Here is a 23,661-nt window from a genome sequence, read left to right as displayed (position 1 = left end):
CCTCTTTACTTATTGTTCACGCCAACTAAATATTAAAAAATTAATAACATACAGAAGCTGGAGATTTCTATCAATCGGTTTCTTATTGATACTTTCAGAGGCTATAAATGCATGAAATCAACCACGTAAAAGAGTTAGATTGAGAGTATTGCTGTGGCCCAGGCAGCTGCTTTAATAAAACATTAAGTCTATGCTAATGAAAGCCTGCCTTCCTCTCGCTCCAGGTCACTGTGGTATAATGAGGGTAATAGAGATGGCAGCATGAATCTAATTGCAGAACTGGTGTAAAAAGGTCAACTGCAACACAACAGCTGCACCTTACTTGTTTATTATTTGCCATCAATATTTCACATCTGCATTCTTGTTTAAAAAAATCTATAAGCAGGCACGAAGTTAAAAAATGGCTGTGAACTAAATAAAAACGTTTATAACCCAAAACCTTTACTAGCATCACAAAGATGCGAAGAGAATATCATATAAGAACATGGTCTTACTTTCAACAGCAGTGACCTGAACAACTGTGTGCTACTGTTGTGTGATGTGTGTGCATGGGTGATGCAGTTACTGTGACATTTTGAGAACAAATCCAGAGTTGATTCTCCCACAGAGACAGTAGCCTGTCCTGTTTTGACAAAGGCCTGTTTACACCTGGTTGAACATAGATTCTTTTTACACACGTTTTGATGGTTTAACTACATAATTTCATGCTTGAAGAGAGTCTTTTATGCACAATTTATGATTGGGCTGTGCCAAAGAAAATAAAGGAAAATGAATGTTCTGTATTGATTCAGTGAGGAACAGTGGAGTGCATTTTCAATGCAGCATTCCTGCGGGAAGGAGGGAAGAGGGCCAGACAATGCCTGGAAGGAGACGTGTGACCCACACGAAAGCACTCCATGGTAGTTCATGAAATCCAACATAGTAACAGGTATTTTTTTCAAGGAGAAGTAGAACCTACACAACCAGTAATTTCTGATCTCCTCGGGCACAAATACTCATATTTGTATGATGCATCACACTTTATGAAGGCGTTGCAGTGCTGGTAGTAAACTGGTATCTGATTCAGCATAGGTTGACAGTGAAGTCTATAATTTGATAATCATGAAGACTTTGACGGAATATGGGAAAAGTAAGAGACCAGCCTGAGGTAGCAAAGTATTTCACACAGCACATTTTGAATCACAGCACTGCAGTGCTTACCAGCTTCTCAGCCTCCAGGGCCAATCATCATTTCTGTCCCTTTTTATAAATTAGCTACTTTTGCCTTTAAGGCCAGTGCCTGGCATCCTTACTGTTATTCCCACCTCCCTCAGAACATCACCCAGCCATGCGAATTTAAGTCAAAATACAGCAAAGTTAAGCTGGAGACTTTGGGCAGAGAGATAGAGAATTTCTGGTTGGAAGTGCAGGGGGACAGAAATAACACGTCGAACATGACATCAGGAGTCATGTTAAATAAATCAGAGTGGTATGTCTCCTTTTTGTCAGAGAGATGTTTTCCTCTCATTGGTGTGTTGATGTCTGCTGCCTGGCAGTGACAGACTAAGTGCAAGATTTAATTAGCAGCGTGCAGTTTAATGTTAAATGTTCTGACAGAAGCTATTTGTTTGTGACAGTTCTGAAGTCAATATCTTAAATTGCCATGTTGGGAGTATAATTTAAGTCCTCATCTGACAACAGAATCTTTATTTTTTTGTTTGTTTGGCTGTCACTTGTGATGTAGGAATCGCGTATTTTCGGAATGGAAATCAAATCTTCAAACTGTGAACCAATTTTTTTTTAACGCAGACGTACACAAGCTAAAGCACCTGTTGACCAACACATAGACAGGGACATATTCACGCTCCCCACAGACACACACATTTCTATCAGACACAAAGGAGCATGTACGCACAACAGACACACACAAGAACACAGTCTGGTGAGTAAATACAATTTCAGATGGCATGGTGTGATTTGAAGGAGTTCAAATGGAAGAAAATAAATGTCAGATTGTGGATGTCAAGAGCCAGAGCCACATCACACTTGAATGGTTTTCTTGTATTACTTATTCATACCTTCTCCCAGTGTGACTACATGGACTAGCGGCTCCTCGTGCTTTCTGTTACCTATTTATAAAATACCCAATCCATTCTAAATCTATTACTGAGCATGCCAAATACATTTTACAGAGGAAAGACAGAGAACTTTACCTGGTCGGGGAAACATACTGTCACATTCATAGAAAACACATTACTGCTGCATTTAAGGTTTCATATATTCCATTCTTCCAGTGACTGCCCTGTTATGTGTTCAAAGTAGGCCTGGCTTAAGCTAACAAAGCTAAAGAACTAACTAACCTGCTGTTGTTGTGAACCGCTTGCAGTAATAGTCTAATTTCTTTAGCAATGCATTTGACTAAAATGACGATAGCTGCTGGCAGATCCAATTGGCTGCAAACAACCAATCATTTGATTTACATTTTTTTAATGAGCACCATGCAGTCTGCTTTAAAATGAAATCCAAAGCTTGATGGACCGGCAGTGTCCACTTCTAGCCGCTAACTTCTGACTTTGCAATGAGCGTTTGGAGAAGGGGTATATGGAACAGCTAGTTTTAAGATGTTTTTGAAGAGCGTATCTGCAAACCATTCTCTGTTGCCCAGTCCTGGTAACTGAAGCATGCAAGCAGGTGATTTGCTGTTAACTTGCGGAACATGCGCTCGCTTTCTGTTAACCAGAAGGCCTTAATTAGTTCACTTACCCCAGAGAATGAGGAGATGACATGCACATGTTGGGAGGTAGGGTATGTCATTATGTAAGAGGTTAAGGAATGGGGGTTGGGGGTTGGGGGTACAAGCACACACCTTCAGTGTGGGACACAGGCAAAGAGATCTCCATGCAAGCAGCGGACTGGGCCTTGCGGAAGGGTGGTCGACCGGGGCCTCTGCGTGTAAGCCGTGGCCCCTCGGCACCCATCTGGGCTCGAGGCTTCCCCGCCGAGCAGGGCTGGGATGTGGGGCTAGTGCAATGTCCATTGACATGATCTGTAACAATGGCAAAGCATTAGCAAACAATAGAAAGAGGGAAAAAATCTTTCAAACATATAATTATCCATCTTCCAAAGTCACATCTTCCTTTTTTTGGAATTTTACACAAACTATTTGTGATTTTGTTAACCTTTAAAAATGCAGGCTTTATGCAGATTTAACTCAAATGTTGTGTTTTTTCTAGTATAGTACATTTTATATACTATATGACCTGTGAAGATGGATGTATATGTAGTGTTATAGGATCAAGCTGGTGTTAGAAATTAGATTGTCAACAAGAGAGATGGTAGCAAGGAAGAAGGGAAAGCAAGAGTGAGTGAAAAAAGGTTTGAAGAGTGATCAGAGTAAGAACCAGCAGGGAGGAGATCGAGATGCTGGGAGAACAGAAAACAGAGGCAGAAATGCAAAGTGACTTTAAGTGCACCTTTCATCAAGTCAGTACCAAGAATGATATGTGAAAAGTATTCTGGATTCATCTCACCTTAATATTTTGCCCCTTTTGGTTAGAAATGCTTGCCTATCGCAAAACTTGTTTTTTCAACCACAGGCCACATGACATAACGATAAATGATTACAGGTGGCGATCAAAGGTAGACAAAAACAATTTGACAAATCTGAGAACTTCTTTTCTTTCACCACAACATAATCCAAGAGAGTAAGTGAGCTACAGACTGTTGAGACAGATACAACTTCAACTTTCCAGAACTAAATCCCCCATCGGGGATGAGGTTTTTGAAAACTTTACATTATTTAAAGTTAAAGAATTCAATTGGATTCAATTCATGACTTGAGCTGCTTGAACCGTACACAATAGTTAGAAGAGTTAGTTACATGACCAACATTGGCCACAAAGTTGTTTTGTAGGTGTTTCTTATGAAATGTAATAGTTTGTAACTTCCAAAAAGTGCAATGGTTGGTTACTCAATCGGCACTTCAGGACTTCTTGCTTTAAAACAACTTATTCCCCTGACAAACAGGACACACGTTGTTTGAATGCTTTTTTGATTCAGTTCTATTAATTGCTGTAAACACCATGCAGTATCTTTCCCTTGCTTTTAAAGGAGACACTGAAAGAAATATATCAAGCACTCTGCTAACCATTTCAAGGGAACTTATGAACTTGTTTAATTAAGGTACCACCAAATGTGTATTCACAATTAGCAGCTTCCAACTCTCCATTTTCTTATGGAATTAGTTAAAAAAAGAAACAGTTTTCTCTATGGCAATAAAAGATTGTGTAGGGTCTCATCTAAGCTTTCTCTATTGTTGTTTTTTAAAAATATGATCCAAAGTAGAAACTTATGAGTTTATTAAAAAATGTGCTGTTAAGTAACCCCAGACAGCATTACCTTGTTTTTCCTTGTCCCTTTCCTCTTTATATTTTGCATTTCTTAAGTCATATGAAGTCAAGTTGTCCGTAGTTGATGCACAAATGAATGGAAGTGAATATGATTAACTTCGGGGGCTCCACCTTGGCCATGTGCAAAACATGTAAAAGTTCAATAGGGCAGACCAGTTTTGGGTGATAGTCATTTAACTAAACCCAGAGCCTAAACAACACCAAGTGTATCTTTCTGTGAGGCAGCAAATTTAGATTAGGTTGAATATTCAGAAAGGAACTGGTAAAAAGCAGAAAGACTGGCACTTTAATATACTTTGAACACGTCACCTCCTTCATCCATTGAGGGTGTACACGTTCACATAACAAATATACACAAACGCACAAACCCATGCACACGCGCCGATGGCAGATAAATACTTTTTTATCTTGTGTGTTTGTGGAGAAATATTTTGTTGTCACCACAAGAAGTTTATATATCAGGTATTAAGGTAAAACATTAATTCATACTCTTCTACCCCACCGCCTTTATCATATTGACTCTTCATTGGCATGTCTGAACCCCGTGAAAATGGAGGACCTTCATTTTTCGTTATTGTACCAAATGTGATGACGCATCAACATTATTATTATCATAGGTCTTTTCTTTCAATAAATTTCTTCACATTTCCTTAAATAAAATATGCAGAGTTGACAGAAAAAAAAGCATTTCTTCAAACCTGTGAAATGAAAAAGACAGTCACAAAAACAGTGGTCACTAGCACATTTTGTATTGAAGAGAAAGCATATGTGGCAATGTAAGCAGAGCTGAGGGAAACCTGAGATTGTGATGTGTTTGACAGTAAGTTGGTGGAGAATGGGGAAAGGCTTAGTGTAAGTAACGCAGATCCAGTCGATGGAAAGAATGGAGAAAGACTGGAGACGGAGCAAGTGATCTAATCAGTGCAGAGAAAAGCTGTCAATGGAGGAAAGGTTGAGTAAAAAAGATGGTCCAATCAGGAAAAAGCAATAGAAAGTCTCAAATTTAAATATGGGAATGAGTTTGAAATCACCTTTAAACACTTGCAAAATGTAAGAGAAACGAATACGGAAGATTTAAATCAAATAAAAATACAGTAAGGGGAAAAATGGACAAAAACTTTACACCAACAGTCTCATGGGCTTGCAGAACAGGAGGAGAGAGTGACGAGAAAACTGAAAGAAGAAGGTCTGAGTGAGAGTAAAACTTCTAAAAGCAACATAAATCCTGGAAAACATTTTAAAAGCAGGAACTAAATGACTCAAAGGAAATCAGTGAAAACTGCTGGCTTTCGCCTACCGTACCAAGATCAGTCTTAAGATCTGTCGGCAGACTTAACTTTCTGCCAGGTCCCTTTACTGAAACAAAAGAATAGGAAACAAAGCACCAGTTAATCCCTTCAAAAGAAAATAAATAAATAAATAAATGAAAGGTAAATCATAGAGAAATTAGTAGATGTGATCTTGGTCACAGGTAAACCAAGGTGCAAATATATGACTTGAACAAAACGGGAAATTAGGCTACTTAAATTAACATAGAACAGCAACATGCAGATTGGTGCAATTGCACATGGCAGGCATACTTTTAAATGCATGCTCCATTGTTTTCCCAGGCCAGAACATTTTACAAGATTCAATTATTTTGATACTGAACCGGTCTATACTGAACCAGTGTGAAAAAACATTCACACAATTCAATAAATAAGCCTTCCTAAGTAGAGAGCATACAATATCTCTCCACGAAAGGTTATTGTCATTGAGCTGCAACAAGTTCTCAGCAGCACATATTTCTACATTTTGATAGGTGTCTTGCTGAAAGAAATCTGTTTTGACTAAATTTGCTCTGCTAAAATGTCACAATAAGATCGGATATTACTCAGCCTGGGCTGACATGGAAGCACAGATAAACAAGGTGACACCACAGGGTGCCAATATATAAATACTCCACAGTGGGACACTGAATATAAATAAAGTAAAATAACATATTAAAACATTTTGCAAGCATTTTTGCAGTAAGTATAGAACTGCAAAGGTCAAACTTGAGATGTTATGACTCTGGTTTCCCCTTAAAAAGAAGGCAATATTTCATTGTTTCTTTGTATTGTATGAAGACACATGATGGTGTTTACATGAGATTTGATTTGACCACTAAAGGAAAATAGTGTGACCATGAAATGTTTTGTTTAATGTGGAAATAACTGACCTTTCATGTACAAATCCTGACATGACAAAGACTGAAAAAGACGCAGGACTTCCTGGATTGTTTAATATCAACTGAGATTTACTTGCAACTATTAGGCAACTATCAAAATCAAAAAAGCATCAAGCGCCATTGGAAAAAAGCATTTTCACTTATTCTAATAGGAAATGAGGGTTTAAAAGTCCAATTGTATTAAAGAAAATATAATTCTTATTATCATTCAACAGTAGAGGCCTTTCAACGCAAATGAGATAATTTATGAACTGTGCGCGCATGTGTGTGTGTGTGTGTGTGTGTGTGCGTGTGTGCGCGCACGTGTGTGTGTGTGTGTCATAATAAGCTGTGGTAACAGCTGGTGCCACAACCACATAATATGAGCAGTGTTAATGACAGGGAAAATATTCTCATAATAAACCTGTAACACACAGATGTTACTCTGGTCCTCTGCTTTTCATCAGCGTTCATCACACATTAAATATAAAAAAGGTTGAGATTCATAAGGCATTTTTATATTCAATATGAACAATACTGAACCAAACACTGAGGATCATTCTTTTGCATCTGTGGCCCCCTTCTTCCTGCATGCTTACTGAATAAATAAGCTAACATTTGTCAGTTATGCAACATTTTGAGTTTTGGTCTTTGGGCTGTCGAACGATAATTTTTTTGATTGCAATTAATTGCTGAATTTCAATGGTAAATCGCAATTAATAATATTTTTGTTCGCATGTTTGAAATTCATTATTTGCATTTGCATTTGATATCTTTTTTTAATTTGAATTTTTGCACTGTCTTCAGCCAAGTGTACTTTACTTCCTGAACTGTCTAAAAGCTGTCTTTTTTTTTTAAAGTGAAATGAGCCAAGCTGCTCATTTGCATTGGCAAACATGGTAGACAATCAATACCTGTGGGTTCATGAAAACACATTTGAAGCTGAATTTTGAATATTGAAACTATGTTCAATTGCACCGTCCCTATCAAATAAAATAAATTCAATTAAATCTAAAGTTGAACCACAAATGTCAACATCATGGTGGTGATAGAAGTAGGTATGAAATAAAAGTTGGCAGCTTTCTTGAATGTCTCTTAATAATTTCAAGTATCCTTGTCCACTGTTTGATGTTAAGACCCACAGCTCGTGTAGGAAAAAAGATCAAAGTTCAAATTTTCCCCCCAGTTCTTGGTTGAAAACCTTGAGTGATCGAATTATAGAACACAGTTTTGAGGTAACAAATAAGGGTTGTTGCTGGAAAAAAATCTGTCCAAATCGCTGGTACCAGGCAAGCTGAAGTCACATACAGGAAGTACTACAGCAGACCACGCATTGGGTACCATGCAGTTAGTTAGAGATGAGACAGTAATGAACATTATGCCTAGCTAAAAACAAGATGAGACTGCAGGTTTATTGACACGCCATAACAAAGACACAAATCCATGGTCCACATTCTAGTAAAGTAGCATTTTACCTTTTTAAGCACACAATGGTGAATGTCAAATGAAGCACTAGAGGCGGTGACAACTTAGGAGGAGAAGTTCGGTTAGACTACGGTCATGTTCTCAACCAAAGCTCTCCTTCTTTGCAACATTGCAGAATGATGAGGGGACCATGTCCAAAGCCCTCTTCTGGCACATACAACAAACACCCAAATGTCTACCAACCCTGAAGCTGGGGCAGAGAGATAATGCACCACCAGCAGTCGCACATACAAAAGCATGGAACACATTGACAAAGCAGCAACAAAGACACTGCTCCTCCAAACACAGCCCCTCTCAGCTTGTTTACACTGCAAGCAACTTAGCTGATGACTCACTCTTTTGTTACTCATTATAGATGCCTGGGCGGATATTATCTTTTGATGAACGCCACATGAAAAATTAAATACATTTCATGTATTCTAACATACTCACAGTTATCTCTTCTTTGATCAGAATTTAGAATGCCTAAGTCCCTTTGCGCTAAAGTCCTGTTATAGCTAAATCCTAACAAACGGAATGGAAATCAAGAACTTTCTTTCTTTGAACTTTCCCTTGTATTTATACAATTTCACATCAAGCTGTTAGCCAGTTATTGGTTTAAAATTGTTTTTTTTATCAAGCCAAGTAGATGAATCCTGCACCTAATTTAGTTTTTCATTCAGCCAGCCAAATGAAATGACATTTATAAGAGAAGTTCGCTTTAATAAACATTTTCATTTGGCCAAGGTTTTTCTACTCTTTTATCAAACTTTGAGAAACAAGGAAGCAGCTTTTCTAAGGGATGTGAAATGTATTTGAGTCCCGAACAAAAGTTTTCCATTTCTGTTGCTATGCAAAGGCATGAATGTAGGTATGGTGTTCTCCTGTTAGTGTTGCTCACAGAGCGGAAGCGGATTTAGCATGCATGTGCAACATTGAACCAATCACCTGTCCAAGACAACAGTCAACCCATGTACCTATGTTGTTGCATTATTGCCATACAGTAACATACCACAAGCAGATGTCCATGAAGAGGCTGAGTTTTATGAGTCACCCCCCTCCCCCTCTTACCATTGTCCAGTAAGTAAAAGACTGGACTGCAGTGGCTGGCTCTCAGACTGGCCACAGGCTCTGGCAGGATGCGTGGGTCATTGTGAAGGGAGGTTGGGTAATGAACTGGAACAGGAGATCCAACAGAACAGATTTTTCAGGGAAACAGGTGAGAGACACATAACACAGTGTGTGAACTGGCGAGGAAAGAGGAAGGGAAACATTTGAGGTAATAAACAAAATTGTTCATAAGAAGCCATAAGGGTCCCTGTATAACCAAAGTGGAAGCTGTGTCGGTATTGTTGGCACAAACACAAGTGCATATTAACAGTAATGTAGGTGGACTGAGATGAAGCTAGAGCAGAAGAGGAAAGCAAAGCTTTCGCTTTACAAGTCGTCCTTCACCTTGAACTGAACCTTCTTCATGAGCTTTGGGCAGTGAAAGCCTACAAATACAAGCAGCACTGAAATACTATACTGGAGTGAGGGGCATCTGGGCTAACTCAAATAGTCCGCTGCCACTGTGAGATATCCACAGATAAGTGTAAGACAATGGGGGATGGATGAAATACTAAAATTGAACTACAATAAATATATATAAAATAATTAATACCATAATGATGGTAAATGTTAAGCACCATTATACATCATAATTCTCCTTCTTACCCAATGTTTGCATCGATGATTCCAAGAACTACTGGCCAGGCACCAGTACTTCCAGTGCAGCACTTCAATATTCATGATTTAGCTTTCATGGTTTATTAAGTATGCATAGGTTTTATTGAGTCATACATGGTATTTTTAGGAGGCAGGCTTGGCTGAAGTACTATCGGTAGGCTGATCTACAGCTTTACAAAAACAGCCGTGAGCTGAGTAGGTAGCATTAGTTCAGCCCATTGTTTCAAGTTTCAGCCATCATCTCCTCCCTTTCTCTCCTGGCATGCTCTTAGCTAAAAATAACCCGCTGGGTCAGGCACCAAGCACTGGCATCTCCGCTTGTTAGCCCATCTCATGACTGGTGCTGTTCAATGCCACATGTGACATACGGCTCAGAGAGAAAATGTTGCAGGTATCCCTGAACCAAAAATAATGAACTCTGACTCAAAATAGAAGCCAATGGGAAGGAATTACTTTCATGAAGGATAAGGACCAATTACCTGGTCTAGTGAGAACTGAAGAAAAACACAGGAAACAGAGGAGAGAAAGACACCTGCAGCTATTGACACCCGGGATGAATCAGGGTGATGGCTGACTTCATTAATAAGCTGTCTTCAGTCTGCATGTGGCCCTCTAGGAACAATACACCTGGGGCCTGATTTACTAAAGGTTTGCGTGTCTTAAAACGTACGCAAACTTGATACCACCTGCAAAAATTGTGCTGTCTGATCTACTAACGGTGCTCAGTGAGGATTGTGTCTTTGATATGAGCAAAACAACACACATTGTCCATTTAGCACGTTTGCCTTAATGAATATGCAATATGGGGTGTTTCTGCCCTAAAGTGCAAAATACTAGGAGGAGAAAATGCAAAGAACTGAAGTTAGTACACGCATTGCGATTTACCAAGCCTGGCAAATCTTGCGGCGATTATGACAGTGTCTGTATTTAACACCTTTGAAAGGAACGTGCTAACCCAGTATACCAGTGTTACGCAAAACAGGCTGCTGTAGAACTGAAATCTTGATAGCAGGCACTAACTCTGATAATGTACTCCCTAATTAGTAACAGGTCCTAAAATCTGCCTCTCCTGTCTGGGTAAATGTTCAAGTACATCAGACACTTGTGTACAACACTGTTGAGCTGTGTACCCTTTGGTTTTCCTTTGGTTTTCATCTGGCTATTCACAAATCATGGCAGGCTTGTTATGGGACATGCTGACCATGACCTCATCCACTGACCAAGAGTGAAATACTTCCCTGACAAAGCCAGCAAATAACATCTTGTTCTGGTTCTGTAAATCCTGTTCTTAATATGCTTTCTTACAAGGGTTAAAAAGCAAAGCTCACAAGAATGAAAGCTCAACACCAGCTCAACCCGGAGACAAACAAACATGAACTAGAGACATAAAAAAAACATGTTATTGGTATTTAAACCAGTATTCAAATGCGTCTCAAATGAAGAGTAAAAAGTGCAGCTGGCATAATAGCGTCATATGTGGTTTAGTAGTAGAGTTGGTCGTCCCTCAATCTGATTGGGGGTTCGATCCCAGCCCCTGAAGCCACATGTTGATGTGTCCTTGGGCAAAACACTTGACCCCAAATTGCTTCGTCGGCGGCATATGAATGTGACCATTTACATAGCAACCTCTGCCATCAGTGTTTGAATGGGTGTGAACAGGTAGGTGACCAAAGCATAAGAAAAAGACTATACAAGTCTAAGTCCATTTACCATATACCAATAACAAGGACTCACAACATGGCCAAATCCCCAATTTCATAGAAATATTCGTCAAGTCAGTTTCAGGTTTTTTGTATAAAAACAAAATCATGGCCAGACCACAGAGAGGGAAATCTGAGGGTAAAATATTTGCTTTGCCATTTAATTTTTATTAAATTTATTTGTTATGGTGTGTTGCAGGTGCAGAGCCCACCTTGGTCTACTCGTCAAAAGTCTTTGCAGAACTTTGCCCTCACCTGTGTATTATTTCACCCTTGCAGCTGCCATTGTAGCTCTCTGTTGATGCATTTGTGTGCAAGGTTGTCGAGCAAATATTTTTATTGTGTGTGTGGCGGTTTATATCTGTTAAAACTTCCCAAAAAGTGTAAACAGATGGTACTAAAAGAGCTACAGAGCTGCGCAGAAACTCCAATTTGTGGACATTGCTGAACACAGTGAAAATCACCATGCAGGAAGACAATTTACACCTTTTTTTTCCCTCTGAACAGGCCACGTCATACTTATATTCTGGATTTTACGGTATATCCATTTTTTTGATGTTTAAGAAATACCATCAGTAAATCTAGTTGGTTTAAAACTAATTGTTGTAAAAAATAAAGCTTATAAAGCACACAGAGCCTAGACCACACCTCTTCTTCTTCTTACAGTGTCTACAGCAAAGGATTTACATGCTCGCACCTTCAACCATTTGACCTTTATGTTCTGAAATTGCTGAGATGAAGTGATGTGATTTTCACACAGGCCACAATCTCCCACATTCTCCCATCACAGATTCGCTCTTCTTCTGTCTGTCTTCCAACAACAGATCGCAACACGCTGAAAATATCATATTACCACACCCGTCATATCCGACCTTTACCTATTACCCGCAGACCTTTAACATTATCCTGTGATCCACAGTATTCATCATGAGTCACTGTACTGTCATATTTATCTCTTTCACCCAGCTTTCCACCATCATATCTACCATGATGCTGTATCTCTAAAGTTAAATCCTATACTCCAAAGCGGCAACATTATGAATATAACATATCCTTTAAACACATAATGCTTCATCACACAGCACTCTTCTTTAAAGGAATGACTACCCATTACAAATTCAGTAGCATCTAATACAAGTCAAGCACCGCTACACACAAACATCCCAGCATTTTCAACTAACAGCTGTGCGCTTGAGCTTATTATAATATATTATGAATGATATAAATAAATATTTCACCAGCTGTAGGAATTATTCTGTCTAGATGTCCTTTTAAAGCATTAAATTAAAAAAATATATATATGCTGGTTATTTCAACACACTGTCATCATGTTCAAACTGTTGTATACATATTGGTTTAGAGTGTTTGGGCACGCTCCATATGCTTTCTTTATCTTTCCCTGTGTTTCTCTCAGAACATGAGCCATGTTGGAAAAACAAAGAAGTCAGAGAGGGATGAAGAAAGAGATAGAACACACACACAGAGAAGACTTTTCTCTAGTTCATCTTTGTAATGACTACATTGTAATAACTGAAATACAATGCAGTCAAACCCTCTGACAACTTTATATCACATAGGCTCTTCATCAACTTTCAACTGTCAGCACATATTTCAGAAAGTAACATGTCCATATGACCACAATGAAAATTACCATTTCAAACAGCTGCCAGTGCCATCAGGCGAAGATGCTCTGGTGTTCACAAGCTGAATTCTGTAGCTTGTTTCAAAACACAAGGGCTATACAGCAAGGCATCACAGTGCAAATAATGATAAATAAAGACATTTCCATACAGGGAATGGTCAGCTTAGCAGCGAGTGTTTGTCTGTGTCAGGAGGTTACCTGAGGTGGGTGACTTGCTTCTCTCCATGTCAAAGGATTGCTGGTTGTCAGAGAGTTCAGTAAGGCCTGTCGCAGCCAAATGCAGCCCAGAAGAAGGGGAAAAAAAGGGAACACACAATTAGTCTGATCTTTTTGAGCTTGTCAGTCATACAGATAGTAAGTAAACATAGGTGACATCAGCCACGCAAAGCCCCAACAAAGAGTTTAGAGTACAGGGTACCAATGATTTGTCTCTTAATTGCATTTTCAATTCCCAGCTTTTAAGCTTTTCCCACTTTCCCACTTTCCCCAGTTAATGCAACCCTGCATCTGTTCGTCTCTGAAGAGAAAGAGTGGCTGATCCCTACTGCGACCTGCACTACTGTCAGTTATAAATAAATAAAATGTTTTTTTTTTTTTTCATATTCCAGCCAGATTACTAATCACTTAGTAGTGCAAATCTCGTGATTTTCAACGATCAACATACAAATAAGAATAAACACAAACTGTTAGCATGCACCAAGCACAGGCCAGAACGAGAAACCAGACCGTTTCCTCTCTGATAACGACCACAAATTCTGGCATGACTAATCCTATTAATAAGGCAACATTAAGAGACCAACTGCATCCTCACAGTCATGAAAAAAAATCTATAAATGTAATAATATATTTTCAATAAATGTTTCAAGCAAAATTACTTATGTAAATGTCCCCTCAATTATTATCGTTACATTTTTAGATGATTAAAGACAATGGATGTTTTTTTTTTTTATAAACAATAAAAAATCTCTTAGTTTTTTTTTGATTAAAAGCATGTTGATTTGTTCTCCTAGGCCCAGTAGATTATTAGGGCTTTATTTACCCCACTAACTTTGCTTCTGTTAAAATATACATCACATGGATCATATAATATTTATAACTGCCCTTACGAACAGGCTCAAAGGAGTGGCTCTCTGTCTGCAAAGGACATACCATTGGACATGACTGGAAATAGGGTTGTTCTGGTAAGGTTGTAAAATACAGACATGAAAACACCCATTGTATTCAAAGCATCTCCTTGGTGTGTCCCTTTGCTTTCAGTCCACATCATTCATTACCAGTCCCTATGGCAACCATCTCCTCCAACCCTGTGTTTTCACCAAAACACTGCATCCTCCCCCTCCCCCACCCACACACCTCTTTAGGAGGGCCCGACTTACTCTGATAGGATGTACGGATCCTTTTCTTTGAATCTGAATAAAAGTTAGACAGGCCGCGCATGCAAAACTCTGGCAGGCAGGCCCACATGCCCACATCAGCAGCCACAGAGTCACGAAAAGGTGGGAGGAGGAAGAAGAGGAGGAGGAGGAAGAGGAGAAAGAGGAGGAGGAAGAGGAGAAAGAGGAGGAGGAGGAGAAAGAGGAGGAGGAGAGTGAAAGGCGGAGTGGTGGAAATGGAGACCAGGAATAAAAGAAAGAGAAAGACGAATATGTTCAGATTTAGAGCAGCGAGACATGAGAGAGGAAGGAATGTTGAAAAAGAGAGAAAGGTGGTAGAAAGGTATACAGTGTGTACAAAGGGATGGCACAGAAGAAGAAGACAGTAGAAAGTACAAGATGAGCAAAAAAACAAATCAATTGAAAGGTAAAGGGTTGAATGTTAAGTAGGAGAAACAGAGTGATGATGTTATAAGAAGGGGGGAGAGAGGGGGAGCAGAAGGGAAGGATGGGGGAGAGAAGAACACACAGGCTTAGGGTGAAAAAAAAGAAGTGTGAGCAAGCAGCAACTGTGTTAATTTAAGAAGAGGACATCAAGTTATACCGTCTACTGCTGTGATGTGATTTGTAAGTTCAGAAGTCAACGGGTTTGTTAGCCGGCAGTATATCATTAATAACAAATCAAGTTTACAAATAATTATTCATTTACATGGCATTTTTCTTGTGTATATTTAGCAATGTCCTGGCATGTTCTGGCTTTAATCTCCAATAATTTAGTATAATTTTATGATGTGACCGTTTGACTGACATAAATATAGTATTCACATAGATATATGTGTGGTGACAACAGCTAAAAATGTTGAAGGAAGGACAGAAGACTACAGGTTCTAAAAAGTTGGAATAGAGGTCAGCTGTTAAAGATTGAATTTAGTTTAACAAGTCTCATGTATTTTGCTCGCCCTGTTCATAGTGTCCTTTGAGATTTGTCTACACTGTTAACTCCAGCAACTGTTCAAGACCGAAACACCACCACCTGGGGTTTAGAGAAAGGCCAGAGTCTGATGTTTTTGTTTATTCTTCCACCTCCAAATTGATTTTAAAGTCCCAAAATAGACAGACTTTAACAGAAGAGGAAGTTTGGTACAGCAAGTAAGTACTGTGGCGGTCAATAAAATCACCTAGGCAAGAGACAGTGACAAAGCCTGGATTTTCACCTTTACATGAGTCCTAAAGACCATTACAGGATTTTATTTAGCTACACAGGTGGAATTATTTCACAAGAAAGCTTAAACTTTGAATTTTCTTAAAGGATGCTAGATGTCTCATGTTTTAAACCCCTGTAACTAAAACGCATTAAAACCAGAGGTCAGTGTATGAAATAAGGAAGGCTTTTCTAATAGTCTTATCTTTCAGTCTCAGACATCATCATCAGTCAAAATCAGATGCTGAGAAAGGGAGTCAGGAAATAGGAGACCTCTGTGGATATCGACCTTAAATGAATGTTCAAGCAGGGCCAAAAATCGATAAGGACAGATTTTAAGTGACAACATGCATAAAAATGCAAACATGGAAAGACATACAGCCTGTGAACATGCACTTCATATCATAGTGCAGATGTGTGACAGTCATACGGTGTTGGACAGGGTTTTGTTATGTAACTGTGTCAGAGATAAATGGCAAAGAGAGAAGAGAAAAAAGTACTGATCGTGTTTTGCAATTCAATACCGACGTTTTGGAAGTGAATTGCTGATGGACAAAACTTTCTGCAAAATGCTATAGCCTACATAGTACCAGTAAAAAAAGTACTTACAGCATAATGAAGATAAATTGTCTTAATATGCTTTGGCTTACTACATTTTAAGGGCCATTATAAGCAAAGCATATTAAGATCATAATTCATGTTCAATAGCTTCCTATAACTAACTTTTAATTAGCAGTAATAAAGAGGGTATCGTTGGCCTAGTAGCTATAGACTATGGTTTGTAAAATAAGGTACTAATAAGCGCTTAATATTGACTGCTAAGCAGCCAGTATGTAAATAATTAGCATGCTAATAAGCAACCAGTTAATGGTGAATATTGGGACCTAATTTAAAGTGTTACTAAATATATATATAGTAGTAGTTAAAAAGTAATCTAAGCTACTGTCCACCACTAAAACTAGTAATAATAATCAAAAGAATGATAATAGATATCATGTTGTCCTTTGTGTGAGACCTAGGGAAGCCCTTTACTTGATCAAACTGAACTAGTAAAGGGCTTGCAGGTGGAGATATTGAATAATTTCTAAAGAAGAATAGACCAACTTCATCATAATTTCACATCATTGATTGCAAATAGATCTCATTTGCATGATTGATCTGTCTAACCTTGAAAGAAATAACTGAGCCAGAGAAGGTATAATAAACAGGAAGAAGTAAACAGGAGCGCTACAGATTGAGAGGACAGGAGATAGAAATTAGATGATAGGCTGGACGTAATGGTCACAGTATCGACAGATTATTGTGTGGCTGTTTCTATAGTTGTGTATTTGCATGTGTTTATGTGGCAAGATCCAAGAGGAGTGTGTGTGTGTGTGTGTGTGTGTGTGTGTGTGTGTGTGTGTGTGTGTGTGTGTGTGCTACCTGAGGTGGACTGTCTGTGCCTGCGTGGGGAGCGGGTGAGACGCTGGTAGGGGTCGGCGGCTCCGTACAGATCCAGTGTCGACATACACAACAGGACAGTTTTCTGCAAGTAGTCCACCACCGCTAGGCCATTACAGTTCCCAAACGCCAAACTGGACACACACACACACACACACACACACACACACACACAGACATTTACAGGACAAAGAGTGTTTTTCAGTTGACACAACTGGCAGATTGATTTCTCCAGGCTACTCTCAATGACATTAAAGGTGGAACATGTAGCACTATCAAACACAACCAAATTAACTTTGACATTTTCCTGTAATTACTGTCACCAAAACCCTGACTTTTCTCACACTGCGACTGCTGCTGTCTAGAATAGAAATACCATGCAGAGATATAATTGCTCCGGAGCCTCTAACTCAACTGATCAAGAGAAACAAGTTGAATAAATGTAGTCTCTCTCTTGTAAAAAAAAAAAAAAAAAACCTTAATACATTTCAACAGCTACAAAATGAAGCTAGATTCATATCAAGGAACCCTTTTAATGACCTACTAGATCACTTAAGCAATGAATCAGTTATGAAATAACTTGAATTCATGTCACTCAGCCTTGCTGCCGCCTATCATTGCTCTTCTGTTTACATGCCACAGTCAGATGGCAAATGCAATATCATTATAAAGTTCTACCATGTGTTGTAAAGGTCCATTTTATCCTTCACTTTATGCTAACAAAAATTACAATACCACAAACATGACTATTGAAAACAGATCACTCTTACACATAGCCAGCCTTGGCAACACTTAACCACCCCGCAGGAGAGTAACAAAATACAGTAATTTATCTCAGGGAAAAAAAGGAAAGGGTTGTAGAAAAAAAACAAATGTTTGATCGCTACTTCTTGTGTGCTTGATTCCTATTTTCAATTTTTTTGCGTGATTTCGTGAAACCTAGTTTTACTGCCTTTTGTCCATAAGAAGGTCAGTCCCTGAGTGCACTGACCTCACTGAAGGACAAACAGAGAACACCCCGTTGAAAGAGTGAATATGAAAATTGATCTAGCTAACTGAGGAGCCAATGCAGAAGATGAAGTTACAAGCAGCGGCATCACAGGCATCATCTGACAGAGAGCATTTATATTTCATGAGACTAAACAATTCAACCAAAAAACAAAACAAAAAGGTTTTGGTTTATTTTGATTGGCTGGCAAATACTGTAAGCCACCTAAAATCTATACAGAAAACGTTTCACTAACCCTGTTTATTAACTGCAAGCATTCATAGTAACAATGCTTACACTGAGCATACATTCTATAAAGGATAAATTCACTAAATAATAATAATGCACTACCTCTTGCTTGTCAATCATTTTTGTGTGTTAATTATATTTTAATAGATATTTAATTAAACAATAAAGTAAAATTCAGTCTTGTCTTCTGACATTTGCCAACCAGGGTTCATGGACGTTTAAAACAGGAAGATGGTGCAGTAGGGTAACTTTCCCATTGTTTACTGGTTTTTACAAGTTTGGGAAATAATGTTAATAATTTCAGTTTGAATTTGTTTCATCAAAGTGCAGTTAGATCATTTAGTTTTACTATTCAAAACGAATGTTCAAGTTCACAGTGCCAAGATTCTCCAAGAACTCAACATAAGCCGAAAGACAAGTCACCATCGACACATAGACACACAGATAGATGCAGACTATGCATACAGAAATCATGCTGTGTGCACTTTAGAGTTGTTGTCTCGAGAGATTCTACAGAGGGTTAAGTTTGCACATCGGTCAAACTGTCCGGTCTTGCAACTATTTGGACCACCAACATGCAACCTCCATTACAGCTTTAACAAAAAGATCTATCTAGTTAACTTCATGTTGTAAAACAGTAAATACACTTAATCTGTGGTCTTTCTGGTCACTCAGGTGTACACTTTCACTATCGGTTTTACTTCCAACAATAATTCTATAATAATATAATTGATACAGGCTTTATAAAAAAAAAAAACCTCTTCAATATTCCTAATCTAGATATAAAAATTAGTAGTCAACAAATATTAAGGAGGACAAGCTGTCAGACAGTTGGATTTGCCATGCGTCTGGAGACTTACAGGCCATAGGCTGAGTTGATGTCCAGGCTGGTGATCTGCTGAGGAGGTTCTCCATCTATCCCCTGCAGCTGGATGACCAGCTCTGCCTGGTAACCAGGAGGGACCCGAACCATCCTGTCTTTCACCCTGAAACAGACAGACCTGTGTATTATGCATGCAGTAGAAATAGATGCTTAGCAATAAATTAATTGACATGATGCCTCCCATTTGAAAATGAAAGGAAACATGCCCCAAAAAACAATATATTCAAAGTTGGTTTACGTGGAAATTAGAGATAAAGCTGCAACTAAGTTGAAAATATGCTAAACATTTTTGTAAGCACTTCATTTTTACTTTTAAGCTTTAAATTAAACGCCAGCTTCAGATGCTGTTGGATTGAACTTTCTTCAGGAAGAACTGAACTGATCTAGAGCGATTTTTTCCCCTGTCTTTCTAAAACAACTATTCTGTTCAGTTACAAACAACACTAATTTAGTTTATTGTAGATTACAGTATTGACTTCATAAGCAAATCCTGGCACACTATAAGGGATTTATGAAATCACATGTGGTATGTTATATGTTGCAGAAATACTTTAATAAAGGGATCTTACTTAAGGCAGGGGATGCTGTGTTTGTTACCCTCGGTTGTCCCACTGACGGGGCTCACTGACTGCTGATGGTGGGCTTGGGGTGAATGTGAGCCGGACTCTGAGAAGCATGGATCGTTCTCGTTCTCCGATGGAGAGATGACATCCTCAGACTCACATTGTAGACGGACCTCCAGTGACTAAGGATGACACAGGTAATTCAATATTGATAAATATATCATTTGTAACAGTCAAGTTGTCACATTGACTATATTTTGTTTCTGAAACAATGCAACTAATAAAGTAAACGTTCAACTGTAAAAGTCTTGTGCAGATGCAGACACAGTAGAAGAAGGATTTACATTCTATCTTCCTCTAAAGAGGACATCGCTGCACATATCTGTAGATGGTGGTAAGAATTACACATGTAACAGGTATTTGCACTTTTGTATCAAATCACCAAGATGTCACTCCTTGGATTGTCGTCTTACTCACTTCTATCTGAGTGTTGGCCTCATATTTGCTGAAATGATACAGGATGATGTGGGCTGAGATGCCGACCACGCAGAACATACGACTTTGGGGGCACCAGCTGACCATCTGAACAGCAAAGGGGTCCTCCTCTACCAACTCTGCGGCCCGGCCCTCCCCTGGCTTTGGCTTTTCAAACACTTTGGAGGTCTTCATCTTATACAACATCTGTAGTGTGACTGTTAAAATAAGTTGGTAGTTTTGGTCACAATGTTGTAAATGCAAAAAAAAAAAAAAAAAAAAAAAAACATTTTATTTGCAGTAAGCATACTTACTTGCCGATGCATCCCAAAACTTTATTGTACCATCAGCATGGCTGGACATGGAGAAAGAAAGGTATTTGGTGATTCAGGGATTTAGAGTGCTTACTTCCCAAATGAATGGAACAAGATGTTGAGGGAAGTAACAGATGTTAATCAAAAATGACAACTGTAAGAAACATAAAAGCTTTATTTCAATTCAACTGTATTTTTTCTGATCTACAGATAAATGGATGGATTGATGGATGGGTGGATGGATGGATGGGTGGATGGATGGATGGATAATCTCTGACTTTGAGTATGCATGTTGAGTGTCTGATACTTTTTTCCAAATTAGTTCAGACATTAGCGTTCTACTTTGTGGAAAAAAAGAGTGAAGCTTTTAAAGCTGTAGCACAGAAGAAAAAAGCACATTATACAATTGGCCTCATATTGCCTGTCTGCTGCTGCAAGCTCAGTGTTGCCTAAAAGCAGACACCACCCAGTAGGCATGATTCAGAACAGGTTATCTCTTTTAATCCCTTGAAAGCAGCATGGCTTACCCTGTGATAATGATCTCTGGGTACGTGTGGGAGCCTAACGTCCATGTTCCGCCGCTGATTGGCCACTCCTAATATAGGAATAGACAGATTAGTGATTATTTAAAAACTTGGTTGAATCATCTTTTGTTTTTCTCTATCTTGAACCTGTTGCTAAGACTTTTTTTCTTCAAAACACAGGTGTCATATTCTCTTTTTTTACTGAACTGTAGTGTCTAAAATGACTCACATGTGAATGATTCACACAATTTTCTGCAATTTTTTAGCAGTAATATTTTTTTTCTCATTTTTATCCACAGGATAGAAGTGACTTAAAAGTGTTTCTGCTCACACTGTGACTACAGCACAATTACTATCCAAACATCACCAGCACATTATCAAAAGCGGCAGATACAAATTAGTGTATATTATCTCATATCCTTTTTTCTTACCTTATGGCTGTAACCTGTTTTCTTGTGTTTAGCTCCTATAGAGTAGAGAATGGGGATAATATCTGGTGGGCAATCTGCAAAATAGGCTGTGCAGGTAACTGGAGACTCATGGATGTCCATGGGGTAAGGGTTCTCAAAGATAGGAAAGCTGAAAAACAGAAGATCATGATATACTATGTATGACTAAAGCCACTATAGCTAAACATTCAAAGGGAAAGTTATCTTGTTGTTGACTGTGTTTGGCTTATAGAAAGGTAATACATTACAAGTAGTGTTCTCCCTTAATGGAATAACATGTAATATCAGCCTGTGTAAAACGGTAAACTGTAATGATGTTGTTTATCCAGGGTGTGTTTAGTTACCTAAACCACATACCTGTTCTGTGTCAGATCCACCACGATTAAGTCTTTCTCCAAAAGCACCACCACTGCGTAAGGCTCCTGGACCTCTGTGAAATAAAAAGCCAAACTGAAGATGATGTTTAAACTGTACTTTTTTTGAGTGTCACACAAACAGCATTTTAACTTTTTAACATTTTAACTTGCAATACAGAAAAAAAAAAATGAAGTTTCTGTTTTTATTTGACATGTTAGTATTTTGTATTGAGTTTATTTGAATCAGAGAGTCAGCTACAGCTACTGAAAAACTAAGTCTTGACACTTTCTCCCCTTTTGAAGACATGGGGCTCTGTATTTTGACTGCATGAAGCGTGTGGTCTAAATGTGGCATGTGGCGCATGGCCCATTTGGGGCGCGTCCCAATATATACTGGTATTAACACAGTTCACGTTCAGGGCGCAGAGCCGGGCACAGAGCGCAAAGAGGATGGATTATGTGGCTATATTATACATAGCTGTGTTTTGGGTGTAACATGAATCAAACCAATCAGAGTGTCAGATCTCATTCCTTTTACGAGCCAGATGCGCCAGCAGGCTGGCGCGTTGCTATTTATGAGGCAGATTTCAGTTTTTATTCCAAGATAGACCAAACTCTGGCTGGCTCATTTAAATACTCTATCTTTCAGTCTGCCCCTGAAAACACAGAATACACATATGAAATATTTTGATGGAGAAATTAAGTTATACTTCACTGAATTAGTCCCACAACATCAAAAGGGATCAGAAAGATAAGGTGACTATTTCAGCTTGAGTCACAAAAGCGTATCCTCATTAATTAATAAAATCTCCAGACACGCTGTCAGGTTTGGACATGATCTGTGTTAAGTGATGTCGTGTTTGCTCAACATCAAAATACATTTATTTACTTAATTTCTCTGCTGGAATCCTTCGTTAAGTCATTTAAAGGGTGTGTGTGTGTGTGTGTGTGTGTGTGTGTGTGTGTGTGTGTGTGTGTGTGTGTGTGTGTGTGTGTGTGTGTGTGTGTGTGTGTGTGTGTGTGTGTGTGTGTGTGTGTGTGTACTGGGCTTAGGGCCCTTAATTCTCAATTCTCAATTGTGCAGATTTAAAAATAATAAACTTCCAGTTAACAACAAAACACATTTTTGGTGTATTTGCTGCAGAACTTCTGTGCAGCAAATACTATTTACTCGTTTTCTTAAATGTTAAACAGACTTGAGCTTGTAAAGCGTTTCTCTAGTTGCTTTTCCAGCACAGATCACACCTACCCATTCACAACCATTTACACACTGATGTCAGAGGCTGCGATGTAAAGTGACCTTCAGAAGAAAGTAAGTAACTAATTCCTTTCATACACCGCCGACGAGACAGAGGGAGTATTTTGGGGTTAAGTGTCTTGCTCAAGGATACAACTGACATGTGGCTGCAGGAGCTGGGGATCGAACCCCCAACTTTCCAGTGGGACGACGACGACTCTACCAAACGAGCCACAGCCACCCCATTAATAAGAGTCTTATAAAAGCCTGAGATTGGCTTGTGTGTAGTTTGAAAGGAAACAATGTTAAATGTGTGACCTGGATGTTAATAGATGCATGAGAGTATAGAGCTAACTCTAATCACAGAAAATACCGACCCCCTGATTTCAGACCTTTTTACGTTTCACGTTCTTGAACCCATTCTTTCGTAGCATTTTATTTCACTAAATAAATATATTTTATTGCTCTATAGTCATAACAGAAGAAAACGCATCGATAAT

At 38.7% G+C, this 23,661-nt stretch overlaps 1 protein-coding gene across 12 annotated transcripts in view; it reads right to left on the bottom strand.

The window, feature by feature from the left end:
* The window catches only part of stxbp5l (syntaxin binding protein 5L), a 111,778-nt gene that overhangs the window by 12,783 nt on the left and 75,334 nt on the right, over window positions 1–23,661 (bottom strand). For 4 of the 12 annotated variants that reach the window (XM_020638424.2, XM_020638427.2, XM_020638430.2 and 1 more), the window contains exons 11-23: window positions 21,926–21,998; window positions 21,551–21,698; window positions 21,123–21,190; window positions 20,596–20,636; window positions 20,285–20,499; window positions 19,814–19,989; window positions 19,222–19,347; window positions 17,107–17,258; window positions 14,487–14,555; window positions 13,309–13,374; window positions 9,112–9,216; window positions 5,691–5,744; window positions 2,846–3,025 (exon numbers count right to left, since the gene is read on the bottom strand). In XM_020638424.2, coding sequence (XP_020494080.1) covers window positions 2,846–3,025; window positions 5,691–5,744; window positions 9,112–9,216; window positions 13,309–13,374; window positions 14,487–14,555; window positions 17,107–17,258; window positions 19,222–19,347; window positions 19,814–19,989; window positions 20,285–20,499; window positions 20,596–20,636; window positions 21,123–21,190; window positions 21,551–21,698; window positions 21,926–21,998 — 1,473 coding nt within the window. The remainder of the gene's footprint in view (window positions 1–2,845; window positions 3,026–5,690; window positions 5,745–9,111; window positions 9,217–13,308; window positions 13,375–14,486; window positions 14,556–17,106; window positions 17,259–19,221; window positions 19,348–19,813; window positions 19,990–20,284; window positions 20,500–20,595; window positions 20,637–21,122; window positions 21,191–21,550; window positions 21,699–21,925; window positions 21,999–23,661) is intronic. The other 8 variants (XM_020638434.2, XM_065962094.1, XM_020638436.2 and 5 more) reach the window with 6 other exon arrangements.

Source organism: Labrus bergylta, chromosome 13 (genome assembly GCF_963930695.1).
Source record: "Labrus bergylta chromosome 13, fLabBer1.1, whole genome shotgun sequence".
In the NCBI taxonomy this organism is placed as follows: Eukaryota; Metazoa; Chordata; class Actinopteri; order Labriformes; family Labridae; genus Labrus; species Labrus bergylta.
The sequence above is the reverse complement of the archived record's forward strand: the minus strand, read 5'-3'. Positions and strand labels throughout refer to the sequence as shown.